The 26564-nt window shown below is 43.7% G+C and overlaps 1 protein-coding gene across 1 annotated transcript; it reads left to right on the top strand.

Annotated features, from left to right (window-relative positions):
• The first annotated feature begins 22340 nt into the window (after positions 1-22340).
• Positions 22341-24173, top strand: LOC125509546 (uncharacterized). The gene has a single exon (XM_048674533.2). It carries the CDS (start codon positions 22443-22445, stop codon positions 24015-24017), a length of 1575 nt encoding a protein of 524 aa, XP_048530490.2. The 5' UTR covers positions 22341-22442; the 3' UTR covers positions 24018-24173.
• The last annotated feature ends 2391 nt before the right edge of the window (positions 24174-26564 follow it).

Below are 26564 nucleotides of genomic sequence, written 5' to 3'. Positions count from 1 at the left end.
CTTTACTTGGAGCTATATTTTTATTTACCACATGATATGTGTTTTTTCTTGGAGCGTCTTGTATTATTTGAGTCTTTGCTTATTAGTTTACCACAATCATCCTTGCTGTACACACCTTTTGAGAGAGCCATATATGATTTGGAATTTTTTAGAATACTCTATGTGCTTCGCTTATATCTTTTGGGTTATATAATTTTACTCAAGTGCTTCACTTATATCTTTTAGAGCACGGTGGTGGATTTGTTTTATAGAAACTATTGATCTCTCATGCTTAACTTAGATTATTTTGAGAGTCTTAAATAGCATGGTAATTTACTTAAAATCCTAATATGCTTGGTATGCAAGATTAATAATAAAAATTCTCTTATGAGTGTGTTGAATACTATGATAAGTTTGATACTTGATAATTGTTTTGAGACATGGAGACGGTGATATTAAAGTCATGCTAGTTGAGTAGTTGTGAATTTGAGAAATACTTGTGTTGAAGCTTGTGATTCCCGTAGCATGCACATATGGTGAAACGTTATGTGATGAAGTCGGAGCATGATTTATTTATTGATTGTCTTCCTCATGAGTGGCGGTCGGGGACGAGCGATGGTCTTTTCCTACCAATCTATCCCCCTAGGAGCATGCGTGTAATACTTTGCTTTGATAACTTGTATATTTTTGCAATAAGTATATGAGTTCTTTATGACTAATGTTGAGTCCATGGATTATACACACTCTCACCCTTCCACCTTTGCTAGCCTCTCTAATACCGCGCACCTTTCATCGGTATCATACACCCACCATATACCGCTTCAGCTTTTTCGGCGCGTTGTGTCAGCAGCGTCTTTTCTTTAGCCCAGGCTTTCTTTTTGGCAGTCAAGCTGGTTTTCAATTTTTCCGTCTCAGCAAGACTCAATTGAAGTTTAGAATTAGCAGACTTGATTTCTGCCTCTTGATCCGCCAGCCGGGTCTTTGCATCAGTTAATTGGGAGCCCAATTCAGATAGGGCGTTCTACAAAACATACACATGTGTGTCAAGGTTTAAACTAAAATTTATAAAGATTCAAGTCCGAAGTTCCTTACAAAGTAACAACACTTGGCACTTGGGGGCTAATGTTTGGCATTTAGAAAGTTTCTCAAGATTAAACCGAATTACAATATTTATTGAGACTGGCACAAGACAGTTATGAAATTAAGTACCGGCTCATTTATGATCAAGTGAACCGGCCCTTGTGGACTACAGGTGAAGTTTGCACTATTCTGTTGGACTTTTGAAAGACTTAGAGAGAAAGTATCCATCTATATCATAAAGTCTCCAGATCATTCAAAATCATCATCTGAAGACTTGGGGGCTGGGAGGGTATAAGTAAACCGGAGAACATACCTCATTTTTCAGCTGAAGTTGCTTGACCATCTCAATCTCTGACTCATGGCTGGAATGAACATGGCTGAGATAGCCAGACAATATGTCATTAGCATTCAGATGATTGTAGTGAGAGATATCAAAACACACTTTCTGTCTCTCCACGGCTTCTTGTTTAGAGGTGTGTCGAGCTAACATGGTGGGAGTCCCCTGCTCAACAAAATGGCTTCCAGTGATCAGAACGTCAGGATCAGAATATGATGGCGGGTTAGCCGAGCTAGATGGTCTGGCAGTAGAGGGGTTAACAACAGTGTCATCAGCTGACGGCTCAGGAGGGTCTAATTGAGTGTTAGCAGCCGGGTCTTCTGGTGCTTCAGTTCGAGGGGGAGAAGTTTGCATGGCCGGTTCAGGAGCAAGGACCGACGGGTCTTCCGCCGGTTTAGTTACTTTGCCCTTCTTGGACTTGGCTTGGCCACTATGAAAGATGTTATGAGACAGTTAGTACAAAGATGCAGTTTGAAAGACACGGAGGAAAGATGATTTTTTCCTTACCCAGGGGCAGTCTTGAAAGCCAGAAATTGAGTTTGAGATGAGTCGCCAGAAGAGCGAGACACCTCCTGCAGAAGATAAAATAGAGTTAGTAATGCAAGGGAGAAGGTCCATTAATGAAAAGTAAAAGATGAAGATAAAAGATACCTCATTCTGGCGTTTTTAAGGAGTTTGTTGAAGAACGGAAGGCGGTTCATCGTCGTTCCGGGCCTGACGGCGGCTCTCATGTTGCTGCTTTTTCAAAAGAAAATGAGGGTCCAAATAAGCCAAAGGGTGTGAAAACCTTACTTTCCGGGTTACCAGTCGAAGTTTCTGTCTCGGCAAATGGGCTTAGTCGGAGGAAATAGTTACCTTTTCTTCCACGGCCTGACTGGCCCCCGTGTCGTCCTGGCAATAGTTAGTGTCAATAAGGTTATTAGAAAACTGGCCAAGGGAGTCAAGGGCTACCTCCGACTCAGAAGTATCATCATAAAGCTTTAACAGGTCTTCAGCGGTGCTCTTTTTCTTCTTGGCCCTCTGGGCCGTCTTCTTGGTAGTTATGGCAGCGGCTCTAGCCTTCTTGGCGGCTTCATGGTCATACTTGGCTTTCTAGAAGTCAGATTGGGCCTGTAAACAGGTAAAACAAGATGAAAGGTCATGCAAGTATTTAAAACTGCAGAGGAAAATACAAAGAGAAAGAGGTCAGGGGTTCTTTACCTCTGGCGCCGGGTTAAGTTTGCAGAAGGGGTTTAACCCAACTTTACTGCAGTCTTCATATTTGCCATTCACCAGAAGGGTCGACATTGAAACAATATCTTCTTCAGTTAGTTGGACGGAGTTGTGACGAAGAGAGTCATCTGGGCCTCCACCATATTCATACATCAATTTGGATCGGCGGCTTAGAGGGATGACCCGCCATGAGACCCAGCAACGAGTCAAATCAACTCCGGTTAAGTCGTTCCCCAGTAAGGCGTTAATCCTTTTAATGGATGGAATAAGCTTCTTGCGTTCGGCGGCAGTAAGCTTGTCAGGAAGCGTAAACTTGGAATCTAGACGATCCGCGCGGTAACCCGGCAGTGGTTTCTCATTGGCTGGTGAAGTGTCTTGACAGTAGAACCAGGTCTGATTCCAGTCTTTGGGATGACTCGGCAAGACTATCAAGGGGAAGACGGCGCCCTGTTGGCGCTGGATTGAGATGCCTCCAAGTTCCAAGCTAGGGCCATTGGTACACTTGTTCTGGCGGTTCAGATAAAAATACTCTCTAAAGAGTTCCACAGTCAGTTCTTGTTGAAGGTACACCTCACAGAGAACTTGGAAATTGCAAATATCGGATATGGAATTGGGCCCAAGGTCTTGAGGGTGAAGTTTGAAAAAGTGAAGGACGTCTCTGAAGAATTTTGAGCCGCGGGGTGAAAAACCCCGATTCATGTGGTCAGAAAAGAAAATGACTTCACCATCTTTGAGATTGAGCCGTTCCTCGTCCGTGTCAGGTGCACGGTAAGACATAACATTCTTCCCTGGCAAAAATCATATGGTAAAGAATTCCTTCAAGTGGTCCTCAGTTACTGTGGAAGGGACCCAGTTGCAGATGGTCGGCGCTTTTGACGGCATGATGATCAAAAGACGAACTGAAAAGAAAGCAGCGTGCCGGTTCAATTCAATGGTGAAATTAAAAGGTAAATGATGATGGCGCAAATAAGTAATGGCGGCTTAAGTAAGGGCTAATGTCATATAAGGGAAAAGTAAGCCGGCATCATAAGCCGCCATGACTAAAGACATTTGAAGGAAAACAGAAACAGAATTGGCTAAGTGTTGAGGCAAACAGGTTTCCTAAATTCTTGATATTATTCTGGATCGAGTGGTCGTTCAAAATGGAAAATATTCTAGACCTAAAAGTCTGGCATAGAAGAGTTCGTGAGCTCTAATGAAACCCTTTTTTACCAGAAGAAGGAATCTACTAGTATCAAGGATGGGCACAAAACAACTACCGTACGATTATATGTTTCTTTTTGGATCAAGAAGAAGCTGCAGTGGAAGAACTACAACGAACCCATGGCGAACTGTGAAGAACACGCAGGAAACTTAGAAACCCTAATGCGGATCTGAGGAGCAGGAAGGTGAAAAATTACAACCACAGATCTTCTACGGAGGTCGCCGCCGTTCTCTGGACCGATTCAGGTTGATGCAGCGGCCAAGGTCGACGGAGACGAGGAGCTCTGCGATGGCGGCGGAGCTCGAGCGGCGGTAGGGTTGCGAGAGGAAGAATACGGAGAAAGAGAAGAATGAGAAAGACCGGGGCGTGCCTATTTATAAGGAGATAAACGAGCAGGAGGCGCGAAAATCGAGGAAGACCCAAATAATGACTATCCAACTAAACGGACGCCTCGATTCTCGGAAGACATTAAAAGATAAAGATCTGTTGAGGATGACATCATAACAGCTTTTTGTGTTTTCAGAAGATGACGTCACGACGAGTTACGGATTTTTTACAGAGAGAGGAAGATGGATTTCATCTAAGTATTGAAGATTGACAAGGAACAAAGTTCAAAGTCAACCTGGGGCCTAATGTTGGGAATATAGATACCAGGTAAGACCCGCCCAGGAGGGGCTGGGTCAGCCCCAATGGCGGGTTACAAAAGAAGCCCAGTAACATTCAAGGCGATAGTTTATTAGGACTTATAGAAGGCCTAAAGCCTAGAGGCGGCTTAAGGCCCAATATTGTAAACCGCCATTGTAAGGAAAGACTTGTAAAGAAAGGCATACAAAGAAGTCACCGAGCCGGACACGTTTTATGAACCGGTCGGGACTCTGTAGGCCGCCAGGCATCAACCCGTGTATATAAGGGGATGACCCGGTGGTGGCTTAGGGCAAGAAACAAGAGATCGATAACCAAGTCGGTGGGTTAGCCTCTTGGTGATTGAAACCCCAGCAATTCCAACACAACTAGACGTAGGCTTTTACCTTCATCGTAAGGGGCCGAACTAGTATCGAACCTCTCGTGTCCTTTGTCCTGATTAACCCCTCTAAGCTTCCTAGTTGCGGTGGCCCTATGACTAAGTCCTTTTGCTAGGACATCTTCCGTGACAATTCCACGACAGAAGTGGTTCAAAGATTGATATGATCATCATCGCACACTCCCTATACTTTCGGGATTAGTGTTGAACCTAAATAAATGTTATTTGGTGTTTGAGTTAAGCATGAATCTGATTTGATCATGTTTATTGCAATACAGTTATTCATTTAAAGTCAGAGAATAATTGTTGTTCTGTCTGCATGAATAAAACCTTCAATGGTCATACACCCAAGGTGAATGGTTTATTGAATCTCAATCGTAGTGATACACATATTCATAATATTGAAGCCAAAAGATGCAAAGTTAATAATGATAGTGCAACTTATTTTTGGCACTACCGTTTAGGTCATATTGGTGTAAAGCGCATGAAGAAAATCCATGCTAATGGACTTTTGGAATCACTTGGTTATGAATCGGTTGATGCTTGCAAACCATGCCTCATGGGCAAGATGACTAAGACTCCGTTCTCTGGGACAATGGAGCAAGCAACAGACTTGTTGGAAATAATACATACTGATCCATGCAGTCCGATGAGTGTTGAGGCTCGCGGCAGGTATCGTTATTTTCTGACCTTCACAGATGATTTGAGTAGGATATGAGGATATCATCTTGATGAAACATAAATCTAAAACATTTGAAAAGTTCAAATAATTTCAGAGTGAAGTGGAAAATCATCGTAACAAGAAAATAAAGTTTCTACGATCTGATCGTGGAGAAGAATATTTGAGTTACGAGTGTCGTCTTCGTTTGAAACAATGTGGAATAGTTTTGCAACTCACGCCACCTAGAACACCACAGCATAATGGTGTGTCTGAACATCGTAACCGTACTATATTAGATATGGTGCAATCTATGATGTCTCTTACCGATCTACCACTATCGTTCTGGGGTTATGCATTAGAGACAGCTGCATTCACGTTAAAATAGGGCACCATCTAAAACCGTTGAGACGACACCATATGAACTGTGGTTTGGCAAGAAACCAAAGTTGTCATTTCTTAAAGTTTGGGGTTGCGATGCTTATGTGAAAAAGTTTCATCTTGATAAGCTCAAACCCATATCGGAGAAATGTGTCTTCATAGGATACCCAATGGAGATAGTTGGGTACACCTTCTATCACAGACTGAAGGCAAGAAATTCGTTGCTAAGAATGGATCCTTTCTAGAGAAGGAGTTTCTCTCGAAAGAAGTGAGTGGGAGGAAAGTAGAACTTGATGAGGTAATTGTACCTGCTCCCTTATTAGAAAGTAGTTCATCACAAAAATCTGTTCCTGTGACTCCTACACCAATTAGTGAGGAAGCTAATGATGATGATAATGTAACTTCAGATCAAGTTACTACCGAACCTCGTAGGTAAACCAGAGTGAGATCCGCACTAGAGTGGTACGGTAATCCTGTTCGGGATGTCATGTTACTTGACCATGACGAACCTACAAACTATGAGGAAGCGATGATGAGCCTAGACCATGAAATGGTTTGAGACCATGAAATCTAAGATGGGATCCATGTATGAGAACAAAGTATGGACTTTGATTGACTTGCCCGATGATCGGTGAATCATTAAGAATAAATGGATCTTCAAGAGGAAGACGGACACTGATAGTAGTGTTACTATCTACAAAGCTTGAATTGTCACAAATGTTTTCAAAAAGTTCAAGGTGTTGACTACGATGAGATTTTCTCACTCGTATCAATGCTTAAAAGTCTGTCTGAATCATGTTAGCAATTGCCGCATTTTATGAAATCTGGCAAATGGATGTCAAAACTATATTCCTTCATGGATTTCTTAAATAAGAGTTGTATATGATGCAACCAGAAGGTTTTGTCGATCCTAAAAGGTGCTAAGAAAATGAGCAAGTTCCAATGATCCATCTATGGACTGGTGCAAGCATCTCAGAGTTGGAATATACACTTTGATGAGTTGATCAAAGCATATGGTTTTATACAGACTTGCGATGAAGCCTGTATTTACAAGAAAGTGAGTGGGAGCACTATAGCATTTCTGATAAGTATATGTGAATGACATATTGTTGATCGAAAATAATGTAGATTTTTTCTAGAAAGCATAAAGGAGTGTTTGAAAAGAGTTTTTCAAAGAAAGACCTCGATGAATCTGCTTACACATTGAGCATCAAGATCTATAGAGATAGATCAAGACGCTTGATAAGTTTTTTCAATGAGTACATACCCTGACAAGATTTTGAAGTAGTTCAAAATGGAACAGTCAAAGAAGGAGTTCTTGCCTGTGTTGCAAGGTGTGAAGTTGAGTAAAGACTCAAAACCCAACCACGACAGAAAATAGGAAGAGAATGAGAAGTCATTCCCTATGCGTCAGTCATAGATTCTATAAAGTATGCTATGCTGTTTACTAGTCCTATTGTATACCTTAGCATGATTCTGGCAAGGGAGTACAATAGTGATCTAGCAGTAGATAACTGGATAGCGGTCAAAATTATCCTTAGAGGACTAAGGAAATATTTCTCAGTTATGGAGGTGATAAAAAGAGTTCGTTGTAAAGAGTTACGTCGATGCAAGCTTTTTACATCGATCTAGATGACTCTAAGTCTCAATCTGGATACATATTGAAAGTGGGGGCAATTAGCTAGAATAGCTACATGCAGAGCATTGTAGACATAGAAATTTGTGAAATACATACGAATCTGAATGTTGCAGACCCGTAGACTAAACTTCTCTCACAAGCAAAACATGATCACTCTATGGGTGTTAATCACATAGCGATGTGAACTAGATTATTGACTCTAGTAAACCCTTTGGGTATTAGTCACATGGAGATGTGAACTAGATTATTGACTCTAGTGCAAGTGGGAGACTGAAGGAAATATGCCCTAGAGGCAATAATAAATTTATTATTTATTTCCTTATATCATGATAAATGTTTATTATTCATGCTAGAATTGTATTAACCGGAAACTTAGTACATGTGTGAATATATAGACAAACAGAGTGTCACTAGTTTGCCTCTACTTGACTAGCTCGTTGAATCAATGATGGTTATGTTTCCTAACCATAGACATGAGTTGTCATTTGATTAACGGGATCACATCATTAGAGAATGATGTGATTGACTTGACCCATTTCGTTAGCTTAGCACTTGATCGTTTAAGTTTATTGCTATTGCTTTCTTCATGACTTATACATGTTCCTATGACTATGAGATTATGCAACTCCCAAATACCGGAGGAACACTTTGTGTGCTACCAAACATCACAACGTAACTGGGAGATTATAAAGGTGCTCTACAGGTGTCTCCGATGGTGTTCGTGGAGTTGGCATAGATCGAGATTAGGATTTGTCACTCCGATTGTCGGAGAGGTATCTCTGGGCCCTCTCGGTAATGAACATCACTATAAGCCTTGCAAGCAATGTGGCTAATGAGTTAGTTGCGGGATGTTGCATTACGGAAAGAGTAAAGAGACTTGCTGGTAACGAGGCTGAACTAGGTATTGAGATACCGACGATCGAATCTCGGGCAAGTAACATACCGATGACAAAGGGAACAACGTATGTTGTTATGCGGTTTGACCGATAAAGATCTTCGTAGAATATGTAGGAACCAATATGAGCATCTAGGTTCCGCTATTGGTTATTAGACGTGTCTCGGTCATGTCTACATAGTTCTCGAACCCGTAGGGTCCGCACGCTTAAAGTTCGGTGACGATCGGTATTATGAGTTTTTGTGTTTTGATATACCGAAGTTAGTTCTGAGTCCCGGATATGATCACGGACATGAAGAGGAGTCTCGAAATGGTCGAGACGTAAAGATCGATATATTGGATGACTATGTTCGGATACCAGAAAGGTTTCGGGAGGTTTCGGACATTTACCGGAGTACCGGGGGGTTACCGGAACCCCCGGGGAGTATATTGGGCCTAATGGGCCTTAGTGGGAGAAGAGGAGGGGCGGCCAAGGGCAGCCGCGCGCCCCCTCCCCCTCTAGTCCGAATTGGACAAGGAGGGGGGCGGCGCCCCCCTTTCCTTCTCTCTTCTCTCCCTTCCTTCTCCTCTCCTACTCCAACTAGGAAAAGAGGGAGTCCTACTCCCGGTGGGAGTAGGACTCCCCCCTTGGCGCGCCCTCCTCCTTGTCCGGCCGCCTCCCCCGAGCTCCTTTATATACGGGGGCAGGGGGCACCCCATAGACACAACAATTGATCATTGATCTCTTAGCCATGTGCGGTGCCCCCTCCACCATAATCCACCTCGGTCATATCGCAGCGGTGGTTAGGCGAAGCCCTGCGTCGGTAGCTTCATCAACATCGTCACCACGCTGTCGTGCTGACAAAACTCTTCCCCGAGCTCTACTGGATCGTGAGTTCGCGCGACGTCACCGAGCTGAACGTGTGTTGAACGCGGAGGTGCCTTACGTTCGGTACTGAGGATCGGTTGATCGTGAAGACGTACGAATACATCAACCGCGTTGTTATAATGCTTCCGATTAACGGTCTACGAGGGTACGTGGACGCCAGTCTCCCCTGTCGTCGCTATGCATCACCATGATCTTGCGTGTGCGTAGGATTTTTTTGAAATCACTACGTTTCCCAACAGCTGCTATAAAGCGACCCTTATCATCTCTCAAAACAGCCCTTGTTGCGCCCGTACCTTCATCAGAATGGTAAGAGGCGTCAACATTCAATTTAGTAAAGTTCAGTTCAGGTCTAATCCACTTATACCTTCCACTTGATGCCTTCTGGATTTATCCTTGATAATTTGCAACAATAGCCAGTACTGAGCTCGACCATTGGAAAGGGGACGAGCAAGAATCATGGTGAGTATGTCGTCGACGTAACCACCAAATGTACCAAGAACCTGCTGCAATGACCTCTTTGCAGTTTGTGCTTGGCATAAGTTCCAATGGCGAATCTTGTTCTGTCAACAGAAACTCCAATATTGCCGACCCCGACCTGTCAACCTGTAGAGCAATGTTTACACGCTCCAGCAGCCCCAGATTCGCCCATAGGTTCTTCGCCAACACACACTAAAATAGGAGATGTCGTATATCTTCTGGCCATTGGCGACATATTGGACACTCTCCACTTACAGGAATATGCTTATTAGCAAGTATCGATTTCAGAAGAACTATACCACGTAATGCACTCCAGCAAAATATCTGGATCTTCCTCAGTACTTGCAACTTCCAAAGTTGATTCCAAATTTTAGGTTTCAAGGTACTACTTGACGTGTTATTCTCTTGAGTCTGTCCCCCGTACTTGTGCAACCATTCTACCTCATATGCAATTTTTACAGAGAAAACACCATTGGTAGTAAGATTCCATGCAATGAAATCATCAAAAGCCTGATAGTTAATTGGGATTTGCAGGAACCTCGCTGCATCCACCGGCCAAAATAGATCTCTAATTATGTAGCGGCCCGACCTCAAACGGTCAAGCCTCTGTGTATCCGTGCCATCCCTAGATCGGTATGCTGGCACATACAGTACATCAATGTATATATCAAAGTGCAATCACATGTATAAATAACGTAAAACTGATATATACCTCATAAGTCTCAGCGGAAACAAACACAAGGGTGTGGAGTCCATCAACGCCAATGGGAAGTTGAGTGTAGACCGTAACCCTACAACGTAACTCTTACTCGTCGTAGAAAAGTCCCTGCAACATAAGACGTTGCAGCCCTGTAGGTCAGTACATTGAATGTACTGGCAAGTCACATCATAAGAATAATGAACCTATTTGTACATGCAGTCTGGCTAGTGGAAAGCTCTAAGTTTAGTTTTTGCATAAAGCTAGTTTCCCCCTAGAATAAAAGATATTATTCTACCACTACTGTATAGCATAGGATGAGTTGGTAACCCCAACTAAATCCATTCCCAAAGTTTCATTTAAAACCCAATTGTTTAATTAAGAGTGATGAGATCTCCCAGCATTTCCACTACTAGATGCTCAAGTTGTCTGTAACCAGGGACACGGCTAATCGATTAGGTTTTAACACTCTGCAGAGGTTTGCGCACTTTTCCCCACAAGACTCGATCGCCTCCCTTGAAGTTCTCGCACTGCCTGGCGTTTGAGAATAGGATGACCGAGACATAGTCATTCGAAAATGTTCCCCCCTTAACCCACGGATAGGCCGGTACACCTACATCATTCTACATCTGCTAGCCCATCCCGGAAGGGGTCACACTAACTACTCAACTAAGCCAGAGCCCATATTGGCTTGTGGCTGCACACGTAAGCTTCTAGACATGAGAATACGATTGATCTCTTTGAGCCTGGGCGGACGGACCACTAGTGGTGCACCACCATGGATTTCCCATGCATGCTCCCACTGTACTTCGCCACCATTCAAACCAAACCTCCGCCCAGGTAGTTCATTAAGTTATCTTGGTTCTACTTACTACTTTGTCACTCATCTCTCACAATGAACACTTCCCAATCCACGTCTACATTGGCGAGGCAAAATTAAACTTACGCGGTGGTGACAAAGGTATATGGTTCAAACCTACCTCAGTGAACTACTAGGTAACGGCATAGCCATCTGGCAACAATAAATCCTACCATGCAATCCTACCACAAAAGGACTAAGTGCATAATATAAAAACATAGGTAATTGGAAGAATGGTCAAATGTGAACTTGCCTTGGTAATAGTTGATGAAGATTATATCACTCTCGGAAATTTACTTAATAGAACTATTCGTCACTCTCTGATGAAAATCTATAAAGTCAACATTGCATTCACATAAGCAATCATTTCAGAGAACCAAATAACATGCAACATGAAAAGACTCGGAAAATCCAAATGAACACACAACACACTTAACTATCAAAAGTAAATACTAAGTGCAAAACAACATAGGGCATGGGTGCCAAAAATTGTGACGTGGACCACAGTGCCTACTAGGCATACGATTAAAACTACTATGGACAGATCCTAATGTGTGAAAAATATCGTGAGATAGGTCCAACTGATAGGGTTTGGCAACGGTGACACGGTGCAAAAAGAATCACATCAATCGGAGCTACGGTTTAGGAGATATGGCCAGTTGAAGTTTGAATTCAAACCTGAATAAATTCAAATTTGAAATTGGCCAAAAGTTTTCAAAGTTGGTTCTCTGGATAAAGCTATTCGAGACGAACATTTTGCCGCTGGTTTCGTCGAATTTGGAGTTACGGTTAAAAAGATACAACCATTCGAAGTTTAGGGGCTAAATTGAAATTTACAGGGACTTGACTATGAAAGTTTTATTCGCGACCAGGTCCCTGGCCATGTGGCGGCTTCCGGGTGGCTGAGCAGCATTCTCTGCGGAAGCTATTCGGCGAACGGTCGTAACTTAAGCAAAACAGCGGCGATGGCTAGAAAAAAAATTAAACCGGAGATCGGTTTGACTAAACCGAACGGTTTACTAAAGCCCGCGGTTAACCGATCTAATTCAAATATAAAAAAACTAAACTAAGCGAACCGGGCAGTGGCTCACGGTGGCGACGATGACGAACAGGGACGGCGCTGGCATTGGCCGGTGATGGGGCGGCGACTCCGGCGGTCCTCGGCGGCGGCGAAGGGGTCGGGGAGACCGGGCGCGGCGTGGGAGGCGCGCTGGTGGGGTCGGCGGGCGGTGCGGCGGCCAGCGACGAGCGGAGGGAGGCGGCGGCGGCGTCCGGAGCTCCGGTGAGGACGCAGGTCGTCGGGGTGGCATCTCCGGCGACCTAGGGACAGGAGGAGGATGTCAACGAGATGCGCTTCGACTCGGGCAACATATTGAAGAAGAAGAAGACGGAGGCCGGGGTGGCTCACGGGCAACGAAATCCTCCGGTGAACTAGCACGGCTCCGGCGAGATCCAAGCGGCAACTGCGGCGGCTGCGAGGAGCTAGGGACGACGTGGAGTGGCAGAATGGAGAGAGGAGGACGAGGGGCTTTTATAGGCGCGGGGAGGGGCTGCGGAGTCGCGAGGATAAGCTCATCTGCGAGGGCTTCGCCCGGCGGTTTCGGCGTGCGGGCGCGACTTCCTGATCCCGTGCAGGGCGAGCGGGAGGTTAGGGACGATGGGGCTGGGCCCCATGCGTCAGCGGCACTGCGTGCGAAGGGAGCAGAGGCGGGCGAGCAAGCGAAGAGGAGCGCGGGCGAGCGAGGCGTAAGGCCTTGGGCGGCCTCGGGCGCTCCTGGGCCAGCTCAGTGCGCTGGCTGGCTCTTGGGCCGAAGGCCATGGGCCGGCTGGCGGGTGCGGGTGTGTGTTTTTTTTGTTTTTTTTTCAGAAAGGAGACTCCAACAGAAGTAAATTAAATAAAAAAATATACATAGGCATATCATATACCAAAATGTTCAGAAAAATACCCCGAATAAGATGAACTGTTTTTCAAATTCAACTAAATTCCAAAAAAAATCATAAAAGTCAAACGGTGCTACTGTTGCTTTTAAAATCAATGAAAATCATTTTTAAAATAGCAAAATGATTTCAAATTTATTTTCTCCTAATTTTCCATTGAAGGGAATCATTTTACCCTTATTTCCATTCATTTATTTTTAGGAGAAAAATAATTTGAATTAAAACTAGATAACTTCCAAGAGGATTTTGAATTTCAAATTTCAAACAACTTCAAAAGGAAAAGGAGTTCCAAATAACTTCAAAGTGACTTCCAAATTATTTATTTGAAACTCCCAACTCTCTTTCTTCAATTTTGAAGAAGTCATTTTATGAACTCATTGAGTTGGTTAAAGTTTCTAAATTTAAAATATTTCAAAAAGGAAATTCAAATCATTTTCAAACCCCTTTTCATTTCTTTAAATGGAAGAAGTCATATCATCTTCACTCTAGGGTTTGATGAAATGAATTTGAATTCAGGAAGATCAAAATGCAAGATGAAAGTTTTGGGAAAGTCCTTTTATTCCCTCTCATTCAACTTTCAAAAAGTTTCAATTTCCACTCAGTTTCACACAATCAATCACACAAAAATCAAATAAACAATCACAATTATTTATTTAATATAACATTCCAAAATTTAGAATTTTGGGATGTTACAAACTACCACCCTTAAAATGAATCTCGTCCTCGAGATTCGGAGAGGCTAGAAAGAAGGATAGGTTTGGGGGGGTCTCCTTGAAAATCCATTCATCAACACATGGTATGGGGTGCTACCACCCTTAGAATCATGGTTACGGTTCCGACAAAACTCATGTACTCCATCCTTGGTGTTAACGGTGCCGGTCTTCTCATATTCTCCGAGATAACTCCTTCACTTTTGCTCTTCTGGTAAGGGCATGGCCTTTTCCTCAAAATCTGGAGTCCTTGCATCAAATAAGATCCTTCTGGGTCTAGGTCTTATTTGCTGTCAGGCCGTTTCCAGTGCTAAAAAATTATAGAAAATCTCATGGTGGTCAACAATTACTGGTTCCTCCTGCAGGAATTGGGTCTAGGATGAACCTCACCGCATAACCTACGTTTGGCAACAGGTGCCTGTACTTCCATCATCCTGCCATTCTAAGGCTTTTGGCTTGTCATGTCGACACTCTTCTAGGGTTTCAAGTCTCTCTGATTTTCCCATCAACATATGATAGCTCATGATACAAGTCTTCGGTATGGGGGCCAATCCATCCCGTACTTGAATCATTACCACATACGCAGATAGTGAATCACGTATTCTAACACTTGGGCATCCTTACAAGCATTGCAGAACTTCTCTTCTCCACGAACTGGGTTCGGGTAAATCCATTTGTTCTGCAAGCCAAACAAAATCTCTATCGCTTCTTCACAACTCTCGGGTTTACGTAACCTCCTATGGAACGTCTGCTGATGGAATCACAGCTTCCTTCAGAATTCTTATTTCTTCAACAAGATTGTGCTTGTTTCCTTATCAAACCCTGGGTCCTGTGGGTTATGGCCCACTTCAACACTTGTATATCTTTAACTCATCCTTGGAGTTACTATTGTTCCATATTCCAACATTATATCTCCTTTAAATCCAATAGTACTTCATTACCTCATACTCTTGGGGTAACCATCATAACTAAAACTAAACTCCAACTCATTTGTCCAAACTCCACTATATGAAATACATTTTCCTTTCCACTGGTCTAGTGTTCACACAAACAAGTATCGCCAAAAAATGCACTGGTTCATCCATAATTCTCTTCATATCAAATCCTTTATTACATCCTTAACCACTACTCGAAACTCAAATTTCAAAAGTACTCTATTACAAAAGCTGCCACCCACATAGTTTGGTATGGTCAAGCATTACTTCCATCTTTATTCATTTGTCCTTCTTGAAGATACTTCAGTCCCACTAGAATTGTGCGATGTGATCCTTCAAATCATCGATGTTTTGCTTCATCGTGGTGGCCATTAGCTTCATCTCCATCATCTCTGCATGCACCTCCCTCAGGTATTCCTGAGTGTGACGGAGTCTTGCTTCTAGTATTTCTCCAATCTGACGTATGGCTTCCATAGCAGCTTCACGAACAGAGTCGAAGAATGTTGCTCGTGGTACTCGAGAAATGAAAAAGTATTGCCCCATAGTCTTTGGGCAAACTCCCTTCACACGGTGGAGGTGTACCTCCACGTACCAAAGTTCAACTCCATTCTCCATGAAAGGATAACCCTTGTAGACTGCATCTCCTTCAAGATGAATATGCTTCATCATGTCCTTCAGAATTTTTGGGTAATCCTGATCACTAGTCAGGGTCATGATCGTTTCCGGGCCCTTGAGAAAAGACTCGTAAAGGGTTGTCATCTGCAGGCATAAGATAGAAGGGGTACTCAGTATAATGTATGTATTTCCTCGGGTGAAATGTGGTTGTTTTTCTGGAAAAAGTTTGAGGTCAGCTTGTCCATTGGTTGAAGGTTTTAGTCTGGGTGAGATAATGAGAGAGGTACTCACAATCAACAAACAACTCATGACACCTCATATGAGATTCCAACCACATCAACTTTTATTGCTTCACGCACCATTACAATTCCCATTTCACAACTCAACTCAACATCCCCAACGAAAATAAAAGTGCATCCCATATTTATTACATGCTTTATTCCAATATCAAGATCTCAACTACTCTGCTCAAGCTCTCCTCGGGTCTGAACATTATCTGGCAAAATGTCCTACTCCTTTGCAGCATAAACAAATGACTTCAGACAAATCCAGGGGCTTCCTGGTGGTTATCTTGGCTCCTTGGGTTCTTGGCTTCCTTGTTGGGCATTTGCTAGTGTAATGACCTAAATTCTTGCACCTGTAACAAGTGATTTGACTCAGGTCCTTTTCTGCAGAAATTGGGTTATTATGGGGATACATGCTCTTTCTCTTCCTCGACTTCTTCGTTCCGATCAATTCCTCTATCTCTTGTCAATCAAACACCACTTCTTCCGTCGGGAAGTTTCCCAGATACTCTTGGCCTTCCTTCGTGCAATACTGTGAAAAATCTCCTTCTTCTCCACATGAATAGCAAGCATTGGAGTAAAATCTGTTTAGGCTTTCTCCATCAGGGTCGTTAACATCTTACTTCATCACAGGATCTTTTAAACTTTCCCCGACGGCTTCTTTCACTGCTTCCTTCTGCTGCTTGGTAATTTCTTGTACCTTGGGATAAATATGACACTGGGCAGGGTAGTGCGTAGTTCCTTCACACAAGAAACAAGTAACCTTCATGGTTAGACATTCTTCAGCTTGGTGATTTCCTTCACAATGAGGGCATCCATCCTTGTGTTCTTCATGGGTATGTCCTATCTCACCACAAATCTTGCATGCACAAGGTTTCTTCATTTTATTGCCATAGGGCTTCTGAATGAGACAAGATCTCAGTAGAGTCATCTTGAATTCCTCCCAATTTTTTGCTCTGTTACATCCTTGTATGGCCTGATGCATTTTCCACCAGGTTGCAGCACTTTTTGCAAAGTACTGAAGAGCGTATTGAACCTCATACTTCCTTGCAACCAAATTGCTCCTGAAGTGATTCTCCATGTTTTGAATCCATAGCTCTGCCTCCAACTGAGTGATCGGTCCAGAGAATACAAGTCCATCTTCATTCATCATCTATTGGGTCCAAGGGTTTTGGGATGAGATAAGAGGGATAGAGAGATACACACAATACACACAATATAGTTTTGAAAATAAGTTTTATTTGTGGCTGTCAGGAAAAACATCAAACAATGACAGCTCACAAACATCGCATCTAACTGAGTATACAACAGGGGTTTGGTCCTCTAAAGTTCATATAAATCTTGGAATTCTTCAGTGTCTTCAAATTCTTCGAGTCTTCGACTGTTGTAGCCTCAACTCTTCTAATGTATGTTGAAGTCCTCTTTTACACTGAAGTGGTCCTCATTTGTCTGATATCTTGCCTTCCTCGGAGTGGTCTCATCAGTTGATCCTTTGTGTGGTCAAAGGGAAAAGGGGTATGGTCTAAGTATTTGAGGTAAAAGCAAAGATTTGATAAAGCTCATAAAATAATAGAGGTAAAGGATCTTTTTGAAAAATAAGTTTTAGAGAAATCCTTTCCTAAGGGCTTTCCAGTTTCTAGGGTCACGTCCTACAGTCAACATGTGCTCTGTACCATCTCTGTAGCGACCCGACCTCAAACGGTCAAGCCTCTGTGTATCCGTGCCATCCCTAGATCGGTATGCTGGCACACACAGTACATCAATGTATATATCAAAGTGCAATCACATGTATAAATAACGTAAAATTGATATATACCTCATAAGTCTCAGCGGAAACAAACATAAGGGTGTGGAGTCCATCAACGCCAACGGCAGGTTGAGTTTAGACCATAACCCTACAACGTAACTCTTACTCGTCGTAGAAAAGTCCCCACAACATAAGACGTTGCAGCCCTGTAGGTCAGTACATTGAATGTACTGGCAAGTCACATCATAAGAATAATGAACCTATTTGTACATGCAGTCTGGCTGGTGGAAAGCTCTAAGTTTAGTTTTTGCATAAAGCTAGTTTCCCCCTAGAATAAAAGATATTATTCTATCACTACTGTATAGCATAGGATGAGTTGGTAACCCCAACTAAATCCATTCCCAAAGTTTCATTTAAAACCCAATTGCTTAATTAAGAGTGATGAGATCTCCCAGCATTTCCACTACTAGATGCTCAAGTTGTCCGTAACCGGGGACACGGCTAATCGATTAGGTTTTAACACTCTGCAGAGGTTTGCGCACTTTTCCCCACAAGACTCGATCGCCTCCCTTGAAGTTCTCGCATTGCCTGGCGTTTGAGAACAGGATGACCGAGACATAGTCTTTCGAAAATGTTCCCCCCTTAACCCACGGATAGGCCGGTACACCTACATCATTCTACATCTGCTAGCCCATCCCGAAAGGGGTCACACTAACTACTCAACTAAGCCAGAGCCCATATTGGCTTGTGGCTGCACACGTAAGCTTCTAGACATGAGAATACGATTGATCTCTTTGAGCCTGGGCGGACGGACCACTAGTGGTGCACCACCATGGATTTCCCATGCATGCTCCCACTGTACTTCGCCACCATTCAAACCAAACCTCCGCCCAGGTAGTTCATTAAGTTATCTTGGTTCTACTTACTACTTTGTCACTCATCTCTCACAATGAACACTTCCCAATCCACGTCTACATTGGCGAGGCAAAATTAAACTTACGCGGTGGTGACAAAGGTATATGGTTCAAACCTACCTCAGTGAACTACTAGGTAACGGCATAGCCATCTGGCAACAATAAATCCTACCATGCAATCCTACCACAAAAGGACTAAGTGCATAATATAAAAACATAGGTAATTGGAAGAATGGTCAAATGTGAACTTGCCTTGGTAATAGTTGATGAAGATTATATCACTCTCAGAAATTTACTTAATAGAACTATTCGTCACTCTCTGATGAAAATCTATAAAGTCAAACATTGCATTCACATAAGCAATCATTTCAGAGAACCAAATAACATGCAACATGAAAAGACTCGAAAAATCCAAATGAGCACACAACACACTTAACTATCAAAAGTAAATACTAAGTGCAAAACAACATAGGGCATGGGTGCCAAAAATTGTGACGTGGACCATAGTGCCTACTAGGCATACGAGTAAAACTACTATGGACAGATCCTAATGTGTGAAAAATATCGTGAGATAGATCCAAGTGATAGGGTTCGGCAACGGTGACACGGTGCAAAAAGAATCACATCAATCGGAGCTACGGTTTAGGAGATATGGCCAGTTGAAGTTTGAATTCAAATCTGAATTAATTCAAATTTGAAATTGGCCAAAAGTTTTCAAAGTTGCTTCTCTGGATAAAGCTATTCGAGACGAACATTTTGCCGCTGGTTTCGTCGAATTTGGAGTTACGGTTAGAAAGATACAACCATTCGAAGTTTAGGGGCTAAACTGAAATTTACAGTGACTTGACTGTGAAAGTTTTATTCGCGACCAGGTCCCTGGCCACGTGGCGGCTTCCAGGTGGCTGAGCAGCATTCGCTGCGGAAGCTATTCGGCGAACGGTCGTAACTTAAGCAAAACAACGGCGACGGTTAGAAAAAAAATTAAACCGGAGATCGGTTTGACTAAACTGAACGGTTTACTAAAGCCCGCGGTTAACCGATCTAATTCAAATATAAAAAAATAAACTAAGTGAACGGGGCAGTGGCTCACGGTGGCGACGATGACGAACAGGGACGGCGGCGCTGGCGTTGGCCGCTGATGGGGCGGCGACTCCGGCGGTCCTCAGCGGCGGCGAAGGGGTCGGGGAGACCGGGCGCGGCGTGGGCGGCGCGCTGGTGGGGTCGGCGGGCGGTGGGGTGGCCAGCGACGAGCGGAGGGAGGCGACGGCGTCCGGAGCTCCGGTGAGGACGCAGGTCGTCGGGGTGGCGTCTCCGGCGACCTAGGGACAGGAGGAGGATGTCAACGAGATGCGCTTCGACTCGGGCAACATATTGAAGAAGAAGACGGAGGCCGGGGTGGCTCATGGGCGACGAAATCCTCCGGTGAACTAGCACGGCTCCGGCGAGATCCAAGCGGCAACTGCGGCGGCTACGGGGAGCTAGGGACGACATGGAGTGGCAGAATGGAGAGAGGAGGACGAGGGGCTTTTATAGGCGCGGGGAGGGGCTGCGGAGTCGCTAGGATAAGCTCATCCGCGAGGGCTTCGCCCGGCGGTTTCGGCGTGCGGGCGCGGCTTCCTGATCCCGTGCAGGGCGAGCGGGAGGTTAGGGACGATGGGGCAGGGCCCCATGCGTCAGCGGCACTGCGTGCGAAGGGAGCAGAGGCGGGCGAGCGGGCGAAGAGGAGCGCGGGCGAGCGAGGCGTAAGGCCTCGGGCGGCCTCGGGCGCTGCTGGGCCAGCTCGGTGCGCTGGCTGGCTCTTGGGCCGAAGGCCATGGGCCGGCTGGCGGGCGCGCGTGTGTGTTTTTTTGTTTTTTTTCCAGAAAGGAGACTCCAACAGAAGTAAATTAAATAAAAAATACACATAGGCATATCATATACCAAAATGTTTAGAAAAATACCCCGAATAAGATGAACTGTTTTTCAAATTCTACTAAATTCCAAAAAAAATCATAAAAGTCAAACAGTGCTACTGTTGCTTTTAAAATCAATGAAAATCATTTTTAAGATAGCAAAATGATTTCAAATTTATTTTCTCCTAATTTTCCATTGAAGGGAATCATTTTACCCTTATTTCCATTCATTTATTTTTAGGAGAAAAATAATTTGAATTAAAACTAGATAACTTCCAAGAGGATTTTGAATTTCAAATTTCAAACAACTTCAAAAGGAAAATAAGTTCCAAATAACTTCAAAGTGACTTCCAAATTATTTATTTGAAACTCCCAACTCTCTTTATTCAATTTTGAAGAAGTCATTTTATGAACTCATTGAGTTGCTTAAAGTTTCTAAATTTGAAATATTTCAAAAAGTAAATTCAAATCATTTTCAAACCCCTTTTCATTTCTTTAAATGGAAGAAGTCATATCATCTTCACTCTAGGGTTTTGTGATGAAATGAATTTGAATTCAGGAAGATCAAAAATGCAAGATGAAAGTTTTGGGAAAGTCCTTTTATTCCCTCTCATTCAACTTTCAAAAAGTTTCAATTTCCACTCAGTTTCACATAATCAATCACACAAAAATCAAATAAACAATCACAATTATTTATTTAATATAACATTCCAAAATTTAGAATTTTGGGATGTTACAAATTAACTCCTCGTCCCATTGGCCATCAGCAGGGTTTATCAAATCATTCACCATTGTAAGCATAATATTACCTCTTGGAGTCAAAATTCTCCTATCCGGGCTAGATGGGACCCATGGATCAATCCATATGTTAACTTTCTCCCCTGATCCAATGCGCCAAATGTACCCACGTTTGAAAGTACCAATTCCCGCAACAATGCTTTGCCATGTAAAAGAAGAGCCCTTCTTTGGACCGGCTTGGAGGATATCAATATTTGGGAAATACTTCTTCTTAAGGATCCCGTCACAAATAGAATCTGGATATATAATTAATCTCTAGCATTGTTTGGCAAGGAGTGCTAAGTTGAAAGAATAAAGGTCTTTGAACCCTATTCCACCATCAGACTTCGGGGCACAAAGCTTCCACCAAGAAAACCAATGTAATTTTTTATTCTCCTCCTTATCTCCCCACCAAAACCGTGCAATCGCATCTGTGATATCTTTGCATACTCCCTTTGGCAGACAAAAAACAGACATAGCAAATACAGGTATGGCTGAGCAACAACCTTTAACAAGACTTCCTTCCCTCATGTAGAAAGTTGTTTTTCCATCCAACCTTTCAATAGTTTTTAATCTTCTCACAAAAGTGCTTAAAACAATCACTTCTATCCGCTCCAACCATAGCCGACAAGCCCAAGTATTTATCTGAAAGTGCTTGAGTGGTGATGTGTACCTCACAAATTTCATCTCTAGCTTGATCATTAGTATTTGGGCTAAAGAAAACACTGGATTTACCCAAACCTACAAATTGTCCTGAATTTTCACAATAGATATCCAACACATGATGTAAGGAAGTTGCATTTAACATGTCTACTTTTATGAGAATCAGAGAATCGTCAGCAAATAAAAGATGTGAGACTGATGGTGCATTCCTGCACACTCTTATCCCATCGATGCCACCAACTTCTTTTTCATCTGCACAAATCAAGAAAAAAAATATGATAATGGGTCACCTTGCCGAATTCCCGTTGATGGTGTAAACATGTTAGTCTCTTGTGAATTGAAGCGCACTCTGCATTTGACTGAGCTAACACAAGCCATGAGTTAGTTGCTGCCTAGATGTTCCAAAAAGCCCCTGTATGGTTTTTTTGAGAAAAAAAGCCCATGTATGTGATCACACGTATTTTGCCATCAAGGCCCTTGGCACCAAGAGGCCCGTAAAGCCCAAAGCCCATCCTAACCGACATCGAGAAGCCTCTCCCGGCGGCCCCGCCTCCTCCTCACCTCCGCTGGTTCCACACACATCCATCGCAAATTGCCCACCTCTGTTCCCCCCCAAATCGAATCCCCAACCCCGACCTAATCGGCGATCCGTCCGTCGCCATGTCTCGCACCGGGAGCCGCCTCGCGTCCGCCGTGGTGCGCCTCCCCGGTCGCTCCCGGGTCTCCGCCTCGCCCTCCCCTCGCCGCCGCTCCCTGTCCCCGTCGCCCTCCCCGCGCCGCCAGCGCCGCCGCGACCGGTCCCCCATCCCCTCCCGCGACCGCCGCGGCGAGAGGTCCCCCGTCCCGTCTCGCGACCGCCGCCGCGACCGATCCCCTAGCCCCTACCGCGACCGCCGCCGCGACCGGTCCCCTAGCCCCTTCCGTGACCGCCGCCGCCAGTGGTCGCCCTACCACAATGAGCGCGGTCGGGACATGGACCGGGTTCGGGACGTGGAGCCCCCGGCGCGCCGTGGCGGCGGTGGGGGAGGCGAATGGTCCGCCTCCGATGACGACGACGAGGATCTCAAGGGCCTCACCTACTTCGAGTACCGCCGCGTCAAGCGCCAGAAGCTCCGCAAAAGCCTGAAGAAGTGCATCTGGAAAGTCACGCCCAGCCCTCCTCGCCGTGACGACGAGGCCGACGAGTACCAGTACAGTGAGGAGGAGGAGAAGGACAAGAAGGAATCGCCCAAGAAGGAGTCATCTGAGAAGAGCGATGAGGAGGAGAACAAGGATTCGTCGGAATCTGAGTCCGATGAGTCTGGTAGCTTATCTGATTCCAGTGAATCAGATTATTCTAGGAACAAAAAGAAAGGGCGTAAGGGCAGACGTTCTAGCAGCAAGCGCAACAAGCGTGCCCATCGTCGCCACAGGAAGTCTGATATGGAGAGTGAGAGTGATAGCAAGGTCGATGAGGATTCAGAGGGTTCCGATGACTCTGAAGATTCTAGGGATAAGAGGAGGAGCAAGAGATCGCGGAGGCACAAGAAGTCTAAGAGGAGGGGACGGAGCTCTAGGAGGAAGAAGAGTAAGAGTCTGGATGTACCATCTGATGTTAGCTCCGAGGAGGTGGAGGTGTTAGTCTCTAGCCCTATCTCAACGGACAGCAAGAAAATGGGCAAGAGCTCAAGGAAGAAGAGTAGCAGTCAGTCTGATTCTGAAGATTCGATCCCTTCTGATGCCATCATTGATGAAAAGGAAATTGAAGAGACAGATGAGCCTGAGATTGACCCAGAGGCAATTAAGTTCAAGGAAATGCTTGAGGCCCAGAAGAAGGCTGCACTGGAGAATGAGATGCCGGTTGGACCGATGCCACTCCCGCGTGCTGATGGTCATATTAGCTATGGTGGTGCACTCAGACCTGGTGAAGGTGATGCCATTGCACAGTATGTACAGCAGGGGAAGCGTATCCCACGGCGTGGTGAGGTTGGTCTGTCTGCAGATGAGATTCAGAAGTTCGAAGATTTGGGGTATGTGATGAGTGGAAGCAGGCACCAGAGGATGAATGCTATCCGTATAAGGAAGGAAAACCAGGTTTATAGTGCAGAGGATAAGAGAGCACTGGCCATGTTTAACTACGAGGAGAAGTCAAAGAGAGAGCACAAGGTTATGGCTGATTTGCAGCGCTTGGTTTCAAGAACCATTGGCCAAGAGACAGGACCTTCGCATGATCCATTTGCTGCTACAGATGACTGAGTAATTATTTCTAGCTATTTTACAAAGAAATGGTTGCCACTAATAGTTATGCATGTTTTTCCTGTAGTACTAGTGATGTCGAGTTTGCATTTGTAACTTCTGTTTTGTGTCGACTGTACTTAGCTTATGCTTATCAGATATTACTCTTTTGTTCTATATGTGTTCATGATTGTTGTCATGTTTGTCAAGCTGCTTGGTTTACCACACTATGATTTGTATAGGATTTATTTTCCAACGATAAGATAGAATGGCCATTTTTTTCCTTTTTGTATTTTTGAATGTGAAAGACAGTACAGTTATTGTTTAGGATCAGAATTGTTATAGCATGCAAGGGGTGCTTGGGTACTGCGGGTCTTCTTTGGCACTTACGGATTTCAAATAAATCTTCACTATCCGAAACCGAATTTTGTTAACATCTACTCCCTCCGTTCCAAAATAGATGACTCAACTTTGTACTAACTTTAGTACAAAGTTGAGTCATCTATTTTGGAACGGAGGGAGTATAATGATTTTTGTTTGTCCTAAGTTCATAGATATATGCATTTACTCATTTTACGGAAATTATTTAGTTTTAGATTGACTGGATAGCTTGGGTCCTTGTTTTGCTGAATTTTACGTGGGCTTTAGTCATTATTTTGATACACCTATGAGCAGCAATAGTTTTATCCATTAATTCATGGTTATGGCAATCACCCGTTAAGAACTGCCCTCCCATGATCTGTTCTCTTGTGAGTAAGATAAAACTGCCCTCCCATAATCTGTTCTCTTGTGAGTAAGATAAAATGAATGTATTAGGGTGATGAACTGATGCGTGAGAGCATTTGCCAATGTACTGCCGGCATATGGCTATATTTGGGATGTTAGATGTCATTATTAACTCTACATTGTAAACTGTCCCTTTGACTTCACTGGATATTTGATTCATAATAGCAATATTCATCTAGCTTTAAGTTGGCAATCTCAAATTAGAATACTGTAAACCGGATGTAGCACACTGTTTTTGTACATAACTTTCAAAGGCTGCTTAAGAACTTATTTATAAACAGGCTAGCTTGCTTAAGAACTCAGACCGTACTTGCATTCGTCCCGTATAACTGTAAATTAACCAAAAATGTTCTTCTTGGCCTTTCAGTCAGCCACTTCATGGCTGTCGTCGATTGATGCTTTGTCGATCAATTATGTATATCATTTCCAACTACGTACAATCACCATTACTCTGATGACTGCAGCACTTCATTCTGGAAATGGTTGAAACAGTATAAATAATATCTGCTTTCCATTGTAGACATTATGGAAAATCAAAATTCCTTCTAAAACCAAGGTGTTCATATTGTTAGCTACTAGTGGAAGTCTTATCCTAACAAAGGGTGTCTTAGCAGGGGCTATATGGTGCCTTTCAGCCTGGTGGATGCCAGGATGGTTGTAGGTGGTAGTTGTATCTTGCTGGACTAAGGGCATGTTTGGTTTGTAGCCTAAGGTTGCCACACCTTAACCTTAGTCATGTCACAACATCTTAGCCTCTTAGGCTTATGTTTGGTTCATCACTTGTGGCTTGCCACACATTTCTAGCTATGTGGTCCACGTGTCATAGGCTCAGTTTTTTGCGAAATCTTGGCACGCTTGTGGTGACCATTTTGTTCACCACACTTTTTGTGGCGGCCAGAATTTGACTAATGTTAGTTGTGGCAAAGTTACTCATGAGCCAAACATGCCCTAAAACTGAAGTGTTGTGGCATTCCATGAAGTGTTTTGGCTTGCTCTCTTATGTAATGCTGCCATGGTCTCTTTTGAATATGCTCTGCAATGATGATTGATGCCCCCTTTGGGTGTTGAGAAGTTGATCTACTTGTTTGCGCCAGTGTGTGTGTGCGTGTGTGTGTGTGACCAAAGGCTCTGTTTCCACCTGATTACTGGAGAGCTCTAGTGCTATGCTGTCGTTGCATCTCCATTCTGATTTCGGCCAGCAGCTTATTCTGTGCTTTGCAAGATTGCTTACAAGCTTGAACGTACATAGAAGTTGTATATACTCCCTCCGTCCGAAAATAGTTGTCATCAAGATGGATAAAAAGAGATGTATCTAAAACTGATGGATAAAAAGAGATGTATCTAAAACTAAAATACGTCTACTAAAACATGTCTAGATGCATCTCCTTTTATCTATTTTGATGATAAGTATTTCCGGATGGAGGGAGTATATTACTCCTACTTGGACATGCAGGGTTGTGCATAGAAGTTGTGTATACCCAGGGACAAGCTTTAACGTGCATACACAACACCGTGATCATTGTCATGTGATTTTGCTAACTTTTCTACTGAAGTTCGTTGGTGCATAGTACAACTTATTTTTTCTGTGGAACTACCACAAAATGCAAGGTTTAATACCAAAAAGTAAGTTATACAAAGGAAGTGAAAGCAACAACAGGATCACACACTGAAAATGCAAAGCACCTCCTACTGAACTCACATATAGGAAAACTATCAGCGTTGCACAGGGGCACGTACCAACGCAGGCAGGATACAGTGTAAAAAGGCAAACAAAGCCTCATC

Source organism: Triticum urartu, chromosome 5A (genome assembly GCF_056163025.1).
Source record: "Triticum urartu cultivar PI428250 chromosome 5A, HENAU_Tu73, whole genome shotgun sequence".
Taxonomy (NCBI): domain Eukaryota; kingdom Viridiplantae; phylum Streptophyta; class Magnoliopsida; order Poales; family Poaceae; genus Triticum; species Triticum urartu.
The sequence above is the reverse complement of the archived record's forward strand: the minus strand, read 5'-3'. Positions and strand labels throughout refer to the sequence as shown.